Below are 13,244 nucleotides of genomic sequence, written 5' to 3'. Positions count from 1 at the left end.
TTTTAACAGCCTGACTGATTTTTGACAAGAATTGAAAGAGTTCTGATGATGATTTTTTTTTGGTTCTTTTATGATTGTACTTTGTCAAAGAAGCAAAACAATGAAGTCAGAAAAGAAAGACTTGTAAATTTGTGTAATTATTACAAAGCTGGAAAATACTGACATGTACAGATGTTGAATCTTTGCTGTACAGATGTTCTGAGTATCGCAGACATATTTAAAGTCTCATTATTGTCAGTTTATCTGAAAAACCTCACTTTTCACCGCTGTCTTAACAGTTACTTTTCACCCTCTGAATCGCATTTGTGAGTTAGTCGGATTGGATTGTCACACCTGTAATCAATAAAAGCAGATCCTGCTGCCTGGCCTTCTGTTCTTTCATGCTGAATTCAGTGGGATGGGAATTTGTGAATTTCTTCCCTCGCCTTGCTTCAATTATTCAGCAGACATATAAATATGAAGCAGGATCGCGAGAAGATGGAAGAACGGGGAGAGGCTGATTTAATAGATGACCAGTGTTGTGGGGATGACTGATTGCTGCCTCGTTGACTTAAGCTTCAAAGAGCTTTAGAGAAAGGCTTAACAATGTAGACCGCGTTAATACCACAGCGCCATATCTGCACCTCCTCTTGTCTTCCTGCCGTCGAGATAATTATCCACGTGGACTGAATCTGCAAGCTCATAAATCCAAAGCCGCTTCTTAAGATTGTGCTATGTTTTTGCTGTTGTGGGGCTTTAGACGTCGGCATGTTTCATCTTGGAAAGGAGGGAAAGAAAAAAGATGCGATAAATGCGTGAGGGGGGCTGTTACGCACGGCGCGTCTCCATCATGACGTCGTGAATTAGCTCAAGATCGTAGAGGTGGAGAGAAAAAAAGGAGGGGAGTGTGGTGAATCGCTGTTTCGTCGTTTATGGTGGGCTTGCGTTTGTATATAGTGGATGTATGGGACTTTTTTTCTCTATGGATTTTTTTGTCATCTCTTCTCTTGGCCATGCGTAACTGCAGTACACGGAAACAATCCGAATGAGAGCCGTCTCGTTTTTGTAAGATTCTGTTTAGGCACGGAGCAGCTTGCACATTTACTGTATAGCCATATTAACAGAGCCATAAAAATTGTTGCAAAGATGCATATTTCTACCAAATAATCTGACACCGGGCTTTTCCCCTGGCGGGTCCCACCCGGAGGACTTACTCTTATCTTCACTGAGCGCATCGAAACTAATAGTAAGTACACACATGCTACAGCTTTGCTTCAGGGCGCTACATGCTATTAGTGCTGTAGGTCGCGATGTTAGAGCGCATTTATTCAGGAGACGCTCCATTTCCCGTGCACGGAATCTAGACAGCTGTCACATTTGAATGCAAGAGGCGTTCATTTTTTCGATGGGCCTGATTTGTTTTGATCCAGCCTGTTTGCATTTACATTTTAAAGCCTTTTAGAGACAGAATGCGAGCTCTGCTCCTGTTTATGCAAGACGCAGCCGCTTTAGGCTGATGACATTATATTTGGACATCCTTTCATAGGAGGGCTTGTTAATATGGTCGGCCTTCCTCTACAGGCCATCACGGATTCCCTAGTCAACACCCGACGAGCAACTACCGGCAGCTTACGGTTGGTGGCACCCTTACTGTGACCCTCACGTCTCTGTAGTTCATGCTCAGCCATGCACAGAATGCAGCATCTGAGTGTGTGTGCATGTGGAACCGCCTGAAAATAGCCCACTGTGGGCTATTCTCAACATCACTGTGGTGCTGAAATGGGCCGGATCAGTCCTTATCCAGCGCAGCTTCCGGCAGCAGACTCGCACAAGGAAGTGTAGGCAGTGTCTATGCAGCAGTGACATTGGAAGTGGATGGGATTGAGGTGTGAGAGATGTTTCATGTAGTAGTTGTGTTTTGGAGGCGCTGTCCGTGGTGCTGAAGCCTTAATTGCTTTTCCAGCTCGAGGCCAGTCGACAGGCCCCTTTCTTTCCCCTCTGTCTGCTCAGTGCCAGGACAGCCTCAGCTGATGGAGTCGGCTGGCTTTGTGCCGTTAGGCTGCTCACTCACACAGTTTGCTTTTATCCGGCTGGGTGTGTGATCGCTGATATTAATGACTCCTGCTGAGCTGTCCTTCTTTCTCTCCCTGCTTCCCACACGGGACCAGAGCGCGCGCACACACAAACACACACACCTATAATATGCACGCTCTAGTGGTGGTGTCTACCTCCTGCATGCTTCTTGTCAGTGAACTCTAAAAATACACTGGTTAATGCTAATGAAGTTTCCAGCAGAGTTTGTCTGCCTTCCACAGGCAAGCCTCGCTGCCATCTGTCTCCCTCACTGTGGTGCTTTACTTTGTTATCCCCCTCCACCCATCCCATCCCCCCCCCCCCCCCACACACACACACACTTGATCAATCCCTGTACTGTCATGTTAAGCATGAGAGTGTTTGGATGAGTTTTGTTTGGCAACCTCATAAAGCGGAGTTTATGATTCAAAACTGCAAATGAACAGCTATATATAGGGTGTTTATCATCGATACTGTATGTGTGTCTGTGTGTGTGTGTGTGTGTGTGTGTGTGTTCCCCTGCCTGCCAATACTCCAGGGGCTTTGGGACTCCTGGGTGTTTTCACTGTTTTCTGGTAAGAGAAACATACTTTTTTGTCTGTTGTCATGAAGTCTGTGTACACATTAAATTCAGTTAACCTAAGACATTTTGTGATGTGCATTATGACCAGTAAATTCACACTTTGTGTAAAGAGATTTCCCATATTGAACTCTGGTTACAGGTGTAGAATTGCAGCATATGTGAACATCAAGTTGTATGAGCCCCTTTTGGGGTCCTAAGGGAGCTGCCAAGTTTGATGAATTGCCTCAAGTGAATAAAAAAAAATCAGGGCATGTGTGCAGACCTCTGTAGCCCACTCTTTATCTCTGCTTGAGGGCTGCATGAACTGCTGCTGACATTATGGACCCAAATCTGTGATCAAACTGTTGACGGTGTGGTGCTTTCAGTGAATTGCTCAGCTGAATCATTGTTCCTTAAAAGCCTGTCAACACACCAAATAGCGGCACTCATCTTGCAAAAAGAAAGCTTTTGCAGCCACACTAGCTACAGCCATACTAGCTATTCTGGATATTTTTCTACTATGGAAGAGAAGAAAAGTCTGTTGAGTTTGCTTTGGTGTGAAATGGGGATCCACTTTGCAAAAAAATATCAGCGTCAGCCATCAAAGCCTGAGCTGAAATCTTGTCTACAGGGCTTTTGAAATGAACCTGAGCCGTCTGCACGGTGAATACAAACAGAAGCAGAGAGAGAGAAAAGTGGACTCATCGTGCAGCTTATCCGCCAGGTTGAAAAGGGAGCTTTTTTTTTGCCAAAAGGTTGATGCAGTGAAGCGAAAATGACTGCATCTGAGAACAGAGTGTGCGGCATTAATACTGTAAGGATATTTCCTCAGTAACCCATTTCTTTTTTGTCTCTTCCGTCTTCTCCCAAAACTCTTGATTTCCCTGCCACACTTTCCCGTTTTAAAACCTCTCTCTCTCTCTCCTCCTTCTCTTTCAGATCCAGAAATGGCACGGCTATTGTTTCTGATTCTTCTCTGTGCTCTTCCATCTCTCGTTGTGCCCATACATAATTCATCAGCTGGAGGTAATTTGTGTGCAGGAATCGGTGTGTGTGTGTGTGTGTCTGTTTACAATATGCAGTAATGGACAGAAGTAACTCCGCAGAGATTGCTAAGTGACCCGAATGAAACGCTGCAATTTGTGCAGCGAGGAAGGCGTCAGTTAAACTGATAATATATCATGTTGCTGTAATATATCTGCATTATCTGGAGACAGAGCTTTCTTTCTATGCGCTTATCGTCCTTCATTCTGCCTCCTCCTCCTCCTTTTCCCCCCTTTCCCCCAGGCTGTGCCATCATCCGGCCTCCCAGGGATGGTGGGATCCGCTATAGAGGCCTAACACAAGAACAGGTACAGAGAATCTGGTTACTGCAGAGTATTGAAGCTCATCATTCAAATCAATCACATGAGACTGCTGCCAGTTTGAAGATTTCAAAACAAGTGACACAGAAGTAGATTTGTGTCTGTTAAAAAATAAATAAATGTAAAAACATCTCATATAATTATTCACCAATATGCACCTGAAAATATAAAAACAGGCAGAAAATGTGGTGCAATTAACTTTTCTTATAGATGGCTTTTTTTTTGCAATGACTTGTATTAATTTGGTTATAAAATAGGGGTTTGAGGGTGTTGGGGAAAGGAAAGATTAATAATTAAATAAATTGATAAATATAAAATACTCCATAAATGTGTAAATATCATGTTAGGCCACCAGACGTAATATTTAAAAAAAGAAAAGACATAACTACTTTATAAAATGTGAAAAATGTGTATTTTGCATTTAATTTTCATTATTTTATAACAATAATAAAATAATGTAACAAATTTTTTTATTGCTTTTGGAAAATAAACAGAAAAATAAATAATAATAAATTTACAAACAGAGAAACAAGAATACGAAAGTGAATTAAATTAGAAATATCATTTTACATTCTGTAAATGATTTAATGTTGACTGTTGTGCTGTAAATCATGTACCGTCTACAGGTTTTACCTTTGGTGCATTTAATTCAAAACGTTCTTTTAAAAATTGTTTTTGAATGCTTATTTTTTTGGGTATTTTCAATCCTCCATATCTTCTTTGAAGATGACAAAATTCACCGGTGATTAAAACTTTATGAAGAGAGAGATTTTAGCTAACGGCTGAATGATTTTACACAACACACTGACTAACTAGAGAACACATGTGAGACCTGGCAGGCTGCAGCTGTTGTTCGAAGACACCACGAAAGCCTGTGTTTACTGGAGGAAAAGGAAGTTTATAGCTCATAACCAGCAGAGAACATCTCAAACCTGTCGTCTGGCACTCCAGCTTTAAATGCTCAGTCACACATGCTGTACCAAACGTACGAACAATGAGCTGCGCTCTGAGGACAGGACAGTTTTGCCAAGACCACTTGCGAGCTTTTGTAACTGATAATGGCAGCGAACTGAGGTGTGACAGTGCAACAGCAATCAATAAGGGACAAATGTCTGTGTTGTCAGTAAGAAGTGTCCAAGTCAGTCCCGTTAATCACTGAGCCAAAATTTTACAGAAAAAAACCAAAAAACTAAAACGTAGCAGGTTCATTTCCTCTAGCATGAGTGACATGAAGTTATTTACAAATGAAAACTTCCAGTGTGAGTTTGACCATAGACTGTATATAAAAGATGAACTCGGCATTTTGAAACCTCAGCATTAGCATTTTGGGCACTGTCATGTTTTATTTTAATGAATTAAGTTTTTGAGGCAGAAATGGAAAATATTGGATAACAGGTTGGAGTGCTAAGTTATCGCCAAATGCTAGTAAGCTTGGTTGGTCATAAACTGTATGAGTGCAATGCAAAGACATGCATACCTGCTAATTTAATGGTAAGTGACAAACTAATACAATTCCAGAGTTTCACTCCGCAGCACTGAGGCACAAACTTCTTGAATGAGCTGTAGGTCCAGCAGACACCCGTCAGTGGGAGCACCCACTGCACACCGGTCCTAAAGGGGGAAACTATCCATAGAGGGTGACACTGGTTTTATCAGTAGGCTGTAAACATGTTTATTTTTGCAGTAAAGTTGGACATAATGTGGGCGTCTATGTGGAGTTCTGCACATGGCTATTAGTGGAATTGCAGATTTTGGCACCGGCTTCATTTTTCAACCCAAGAAGTTTCTGCTTAAGATATAAAAATTGCATCCAAAACTTCCACAGCTCCCATATGCTCAACAGTCCCACAGAGCATGTTTCACAACCTTGAACATGACATTGTAATAGTTTCTCATGAGATTTAATGTAAAAATTTATAAAGCAAAAGATCCTTAATGATCTAGTTTAGCTCTAACATACGGCCCAACATGCTACCATGAAACTGGCTTCACATAAACATTCAACTTAACTGTTCCAAAAACTCTGCGATTGGGCTCTCAGAGATATTTTTTGCTGTAGCTGCATGCCTCGTTCCAGTTCAGTGACTTTCTGAAGCCTCTGTTTACTCGAGCTGTGTACAGGGTGCCGCAGCACTGTGCAAACTACAGCTACAACCTGGCAGGCCAAAATTTTATCAAGCGTTTAAAGTGATATGCCAGCTGGATTAAAGTGTGCATGGGGATGGATTCGTCCCACAGGCCTTGATTTTGATGATGTCGGCTGGAGTACTGTTATCTTAAAGTGCCCAGTGATATGAGTGTGTGGACAGGGCCAGTGCTGGAAAGTTAATTAGTACGTTTACTCAAGTACTTTACTAAAGTAGTGGTAATTAGGGATGGGTATCGTTTAGGTTTTATCCGGTGCCAAACCAGTACTTTTGAAACGGTGCCGGTGCTTAAAGAATGGAGAACACAAAATTGGTCCAAAAACTCTCATGTTTAGCTGTTTTCCACTTTTTCTTTGGTCATTTTAGCCTTTTTTGCCAGGGTGAAGGGAGCATCTGCCATCAAACAAGAAGACAGCCGCATGTAGCTATGATGATGTTTGCTAGTTCACCTTACATGCATTAATGTAATAACGTGGTTAGCCTACTCAACGTAAATTACACACAAACAACATTAAGCTCCTCACGCAGAGAAGAACGGCTGCTGCTGCATCATCATCCTCATCATTTCTGCTACACTGGCAGGGCTAGGGGCCAGGACGCTCCTCTTCGTGTTTTTGGGGATGTTGCATAACAGGCAACCCACCCGCAGTAGATGCGCTCGGTGTGAGGTCTCGCAGCAAGCTATCAAATACGGTGCATTTCTCGGCTTTTATAAAAAAACGCAATGCGTCGCCAGGTGTTTCATCAGATTCGAGGTGTTACCTCCTTTGACAGTATCACAGTATCAGCTTAAAGCACTTGTTGCTGCTGAGTTTGCATCTTTTGCTGTGAAGTACAGCCAGACTTTTGACCGCTTCGCTTTGGGCATTTTTAATCTGTAGCTCTGCTCTAAAAGAACGTACATACCTGGGCCCGCCTACTATCCTCGGAAAGGTAAAATGATTGGCTAGAATCCAAAGTGTATGACATCTCAGGGAAAAAAAAGCACCGAAGTGTGCGCTGCTTTTCGGTCTGGTTACTACCGTTTATGTCAGATGGCACCGGATACCGGTACCCATCCCTAGTGGTAATGCACTTAAGTATTTCCATGTTATACTACCACCTACTCGTACTATACTACATTTTGGATGCAGATGCACTTTGTAAAAATCCAATAATACTTGATTCTGTATATCAGTAAGATTTAAGTGTTAAACACATCAATGCATCAATAATTGTGATCTGGTAATTTATTATTCTTGACGTTAGAGTTGACGTTAGAGTTCATGCTCAAACTTTTTGACCCTTTACTAAACGCTGCTACATAAAGTGATGTTTAAACAGTAAAACAACACCACTTTTTGTGTATTATATCTGACTAAGAACGCAGGGCGGCACACAAGCCTGAAAATTGTTTTAAACATCTCGGAAACAGCGATGACTCTTTGCGCTTTGATGATGGAAACTTGGCAGTTTGATTGAAAGCATGCGTCACTTCAGTTTCTGAAGAGCAGTCCCTCGGTGGCTTTTAAACAGTCACTACAGTCACTGACGTGGGCAGTGAATGGGAACATGGCAGTGTGTTAAAAAATGATTTAAGGGCAAAGCGCACACACACGGATACACCAACCAGCTCTGATAACAGAGAGGGATCAGAACAGGAACTGGATGCTGAGCGATTCGATCAAATTCTTTATTTTTGGACTCTGAACGGTACCGAGGCGACCGAGTTGACACCAAATGAGAAACAATGAATCGGCTCAGTTGCAGCAGAAGTAGCTGAGCATGTGCTTATACAGAGATTATATGAAAGGAGTGTTTGGCAGTACTGTGACACTGAGAGCGGCTCAGGAAAAAGTCTATTTCATACTCAAAAATAAGTCACTTTTTACTTAATTCCTTCAGAAACATGAAAGACAATATAGACACTGGAAGTTCAAAGTCTTGTGAATATTTTAAAGGTTGAATGGAGTTTGTAGCGCAGTGTGAGTCAGAGGAGCTGAGCAGGTTAGAGTGAGCTGGGAGGAGTGTAAAAAAAAATGGAGGGTTAAACTTGGAGGGATTTTTAAAGCTGGATTTCTCAGCATGAGCCACGTTTATAGTGTCATTATTAGCAGAAATAATAATGATGCTTCAGAGAAAAATGCAGCAATGACCTGCTGCCATTAAGACAAGTCCACTTTATTAACTAAAGTAAGATTGCCTTGTTGCTTGATATAAAGAATGATCCTGTTGTGATTGGTGTTCGTTTACACCACGTTTACAGCTTGGCTTGAGTAAGGCACCCTGTCTATGATGAGTAGTAATGGTATAATTTAAAAACACTGGTGGCCCTGCCAGGAGGCTGCTACCCCTCAACCTCCAGCCAGTAGAAATTGTTAGGTGGCACAAATCCTCTGGAAGTACAAGTTTGAGAACACATAATTCCCAGGTCTCAGTCGATCTTAGTGGGGTGCACATGAGCCTTAGTGACTTTATTCAGCATATCAATTCAAAAAGCACATGGCTAAGCAAGAACCAGGAATAACACGTGCTAAAATTCTAATAAACATAAACCACTGAGAGCGCAGGCATCTCCTACGCCTGGTATTATTGCTTTATGACCATTGTGGTTTTTGATTGTTTGTAAGTCAAATAGCCTTTTGATGCTGTTTTTGCTGGATGGTCATAAAATAAAAGTGTATCAGCTGTTTTTTTTTTTGTTTTTTTTTTTGTTTTTTATCTTTTCCTCAGCACAAAAGAATACTGACATCTTTCTCGAGTTAAAGGTTTTCAGAAAATTTGTCCTGTGACCTTGACCTTGAGGTCAAGTAGATACACCTGTGTTATCAATAAGAAAATTCTACGTTGCCTGATTCTCAAATTAACGTGTTCACAAAGTTCTCCGACTATTCTGACTTCCAGCTCTGATTTATTCGCAGTTCCATTCAGTCAATAGTCAGTCAGCTGAAGCTGTCATTTACATCAAATTAGCGGTCGGCCTCACTGACCACTCAAAGCACTTAACAGCATAACCAGACTACAGAATCTCAAGCAAAATCTTAAAATGCCCCAGATTTCATTTTCCTAAACAGATAAACATCACTTGACAAACACGCCGAGTCCGACATTAGTTGGACAAACTATGGATTTTTATGGCTGAAGATCAGTTGAATAGAAATCGAGAGTTTAGTGGTTCCACATGAAAACTGTTGGTTTTTTTTTTATAGCTTTAAAGGGAACTCTGTCCATTTGGAAAAAGAAAGCTCCATCAATATTATCTGGTTATTACAACTTTAAGCTAATGGTTCAGTTTTAGAGAACTTACTGTATCACAGTGTTTCTCAAGCTGTGGGGCATGGAGCCACCGCAGGTCAGCTGGTGACGATCAGAGAAAAAACAGGACGGAAATATAATGAGTGTTTGCCTGTGCTATCATCCCGAGCTTTATTTCTCTAAAAATTCAACTTGGATCCCATTTTATTTTTAATGTTTTTGAAAAAAATAGTGTGTGGTATTATTAATGTTTCTTTTTCTCTTCTTTAAGTGAGGGTACGCCAGAACAAGTTGGAGATCCACTGACTTATCAAGTCATTCAGAATTTAGTGGCTCTGTGGAAAATCTTGAAGTTTTGCTTAAAAAAATATATGTTTCATAGGTCAGCCTTTGCTGCATCAATTTTATGAGTTTGTATATTAAACATTCATATTTTAGAAAAAGAAAAAAGTCAAAGTGCTTCAGACTTGCTATCGTGACCTGGTATTGCTTCAGCTTAGTTGCTGAGTTGTCTGCTCCTGCCAAGGTGTGGATAAAAGCACTGAGGTTGGCTCAGAGGGACGCCACTTCTCGCTAGATCTCATCCTGCAGTTCCTGCTTTTAGCTAGTACTTAGTCCTAGCTAGCTAACATCCCAGCTAGCTGCGTGTTTGACACGAGCCTCTGTTGGGGTTGATGCCCGATTCCTTCTGAACAGTGATTTATTTATTTATTTATTTATTTGATTAACTGAGTCATGAGATCTGCTGTAGAATTTGTGCAATACATTATGTAAACACCATAAGGCGAGTGCCATTTCGTTCCATTATATTCAAAAGGAAGCAGACATTTCTACAGCTGATGTTCCCAAAATAGGGAAGCTAGCAAGAAAACAGTCTGGATAGATAAACAGCTTTACAGGCCACAGGAAACATATGTCAATTTGATTTTTGGTGTAAACTGTCCCTCTTAAAGGTTGGGGGCAAAAAAAATCCAAAACACATTTTATTCTACTTGAGGATTATAGAAATACAGCCACACTATTACATCACATAGAAAAGATTTACTTTAGACACACATGTCTTCCTAATTCAGATAAATATATTTATCATCTTTGCAAATAGGTACTGGGCAAACTTTTGATATTAGAAGCTTTTTGGATTAAGGTGGCCACATTTCAAACTGATATCTAACCAATGGCAGATCTGTGAAGTTTGCAAATGTGACAACGTCCTAGATATGAAATAATATGGTGTTCTGTTGCAGTAAAGCCCCAAATGACATTTACTTTTACCCCCTCATTTTAGAATGAACGAGTAATGAATATACAAAACTTTCATAAAAGTGTCTCAGTCGTTACAACAGTTAATCCTTTAATGCCAAGAGTGTCATATTTGATCCATGAGATCTTCATCATTGTGTGATTTTTCTTTTTTAAAAACCTAACTCCCTTATATATTTGTTTAAGATAAACAAACTGAGAAATTAATGTAGCATAAAATGATCCAATTAAATCTCATTTAATCAAATTGATATTTAATTGAATCTTTTATTTCATTTGTCAGAGGCTCCATTAAACATTCTGCTTTGCAAAATTTGAATTTTCTAGCAGTTATTCCATCGTTCAGGCTTTACTGGGTTAAAATGATTGCACATGCACTGTAAACTGTAAACTGCAAGCAGTGAAGCTTTTCTTCAACATGAAAACGGTTCCTTAGTTTCAAACTGCTTCCTTATTGTTCGTTGTTCAAATGTATGTATGCAGCTATGACCAAAGCCATTTAAAATGAAACATAAACCTTTTTGGCTCGCATATGTTTCCGTCCCCTCACAGGCAGAGGAGATGTAATTCAGAGAGCGACAGCACATCAGTTCAGACAGTATCACACTAAAATGTTTTCCCTTGTCGAGCTTTACTGTCGTGGCCATATGGCACTGTGACACAGAATGAAGAGGCTTCTTAAGTGAAGGAGAAAAACTTGCATGAAAAAGCAGGAACTGCAGGATGAGATCTAGCGAGAAGTGGCGTCCCTCTGAGCCAACCTCAGTGCTTTTATCCACACCTTGGCAGGAGCAGACAACTCAGCAACTAAGCTGAAGCAATACCAGGTCACGATAGCAAGTCTGAAGCACTTTGACTTTTTTCTTTTTCTAAAATATGAATGTTTAATATCACACTTTCCTTCCCCTGATCTCTCTGCCCCTGTTCTCGTCACAGATCCGCAGTGTGCAGATCCTGCCTGTGGATTATGAGATCGAGTACATCTGCAGAGGCAACCGAGTGATCGTGGGACCGAAGGTCAGGAAGTGCTTACCCAACGGCACGTGGACAGACATGATGCAGGCCAGCAGATGTTGTAAGTCCTCTTTGGTCTCATTCCCATTCCCTTTTCCTCCCGTTCCTCGTCCTTCTTTCATTTTTCCTTTTCCCCCTGCAGACAGATCTTGTGCACAATAATCAGCTCTTAAGTGTCACGTCTGCTTAATCAGCATCAAATTAAAACCACACTTACGCTGAAATGAAATCCCAGTTGTTTTGACAGTGCTTCACCACCCTCCCTGTTTACTCTTTACACAAAGGAAAGTGTCACATACTGTGCAGCGTTCACTGTCGCCGTCTCCAAAACCGACGGCGGTTTCCAAAGTAAAGTGAACTGATGCAGTCTGACTTAATGAAATGAAACCACACATTTTAATTTGTCCTTTAGTGTTTCTTACACTGAAGCTGATTTAGCCCTAAAAACACTAGCAATCTGCTAATGCACGATGAATGATACATCAAGGATTTACCACAGGACTTCCTCTTTTTAAAGCAACTTCTTAAAGTGATAAGGAGACATTAGAAAGATGGTTACATTTTAACAGAAGCCTCGACGCGTGCAGAAGAAGCAGCCAGTTGTGGGGGTTGAAAATGATGCTGTCTGCTGCTACAAATTCTCCGCTGCTGCTTGCTTCATGCCTGAAATTAAAATGGCAGCTTCTGTAAAGTGGCTTAGGTGCTGCGATGTCTCTAATACTCTCAGAAATATATTTCACCAACATCAGAACCAGTAACACAGAATCTAAAAATGCAACCGTATCTCTTGATCCTTTCTATCAAAAACAAAATGTTTGTCCCACAAAATGCATTAACACAGAAATGGCTCCAAAAGGCCCCATTTCTTCTCAACTTGTCTAAAAATCATGTTTTCTTGAGCATTTAGGGGCCGTTTGGTCAAAGTGGAACTTCACCCAAAGCTCTGAGCCTAACTCCATCCACTGCATAGTGAGAGGGGTGGGGAGAGGGTGTGAGAGTGATTTGCAGACTGCGTAAAATACAGAGCAGCACCCGAAAGCAATTCATTTCCACCTGTCACAGAGTTATGAATTCAAATGGAGGAATTTTCCCTCCAGAATCTTCCGAAACAGGCTTTAATGTGGCGGAGGATCACGGTGGTCGGAAGCCATATTCATTTAAGCCGTTAGTTCATGGACATGGTGACGTGATGTCACCTCAGCGTTAGGTTGCTGCCAGTCTGAGCCAGAAGTGATCATATTTAGACGACAGGGCCGAGTTGTCAGCTAACACTGATAGAGTGTGCAGATACTGAGACATGTCTCTACAGAATAATGAAGTAATACAATGTCACTCATCAAACACCGGAGCTCTGTTTTCTTGGGCGGTCTGTCTCACACCGCGGCCACATTGTCACACAATTCCATTAAAATGCTCCAAATGGCACCAACAGCACAAACACAGTGGAGCAGTCCAGCTCAATGATAGGACACCCATCACAGTAGCCACGCCCCCAACTTTAAGCCTCACCAGTATTCAGGTGGAGTTTGACCACCATACATCGATTACGAAAGGAGGAAACTGTTGTGGCCTCAAGATGTTTATTAGTACGTTTGGTTAATTTAACACAAG

The 13,244-nt window shown here is 41.2% G+C and overlaps 1 protein-coding gene across 1 annotated transcript in view; it reads left to right on the top strand.

Annotated features, from left to right (window-relative positions):
- The first annotated feature begins 3,561 nt into the window (after positions 1-3,561).
- The window catches only part of gabbr1a (gamma-aminobutyric acid (GABA) B receptor, 1a), a 141,621-nt gene continuing 131,938 nt past the window's right edge, over positions 3,562-13,244 (top strand). The window contains exons 1-3 of the mRNA XM_085366700.1: positions 3,562-3,640; positions 3,902-3,966; positions 11,556-11,694. Of these exons, the coding sequence (XP_085222826.1) occupies positions 3,562-3,640; positions 3,902-3,966; positions 11,556-11,694 (283 nt within the window). The remainder of the gene's footprint in view (positions 3,641-3,901; positions 3,967-11,555; positions 11,695-13,244) is intronic.

The sequence above is a fragment of the Diplotaxodon limnothrissa genome, linkage group LG11, assembly GCF_057381915.1.
Source record: "Diplotaxodon limnothrissa isolate DT_005_m linkage group LG11, D_limnothrissa_male_GT1.1, whole genome shotgun sequence".
Classification (NCBI taxonomy): domain Eukaryota; kingdom Metazoa; phylum Chordata; class Actinopteri; order Cichliformes; family Cichlidae; genus Diplotaxodon; species Diplotaxodon limnothrissa.
This window is presented reverse-complemented; position numbering and strand designations above follow the sequence as displayed.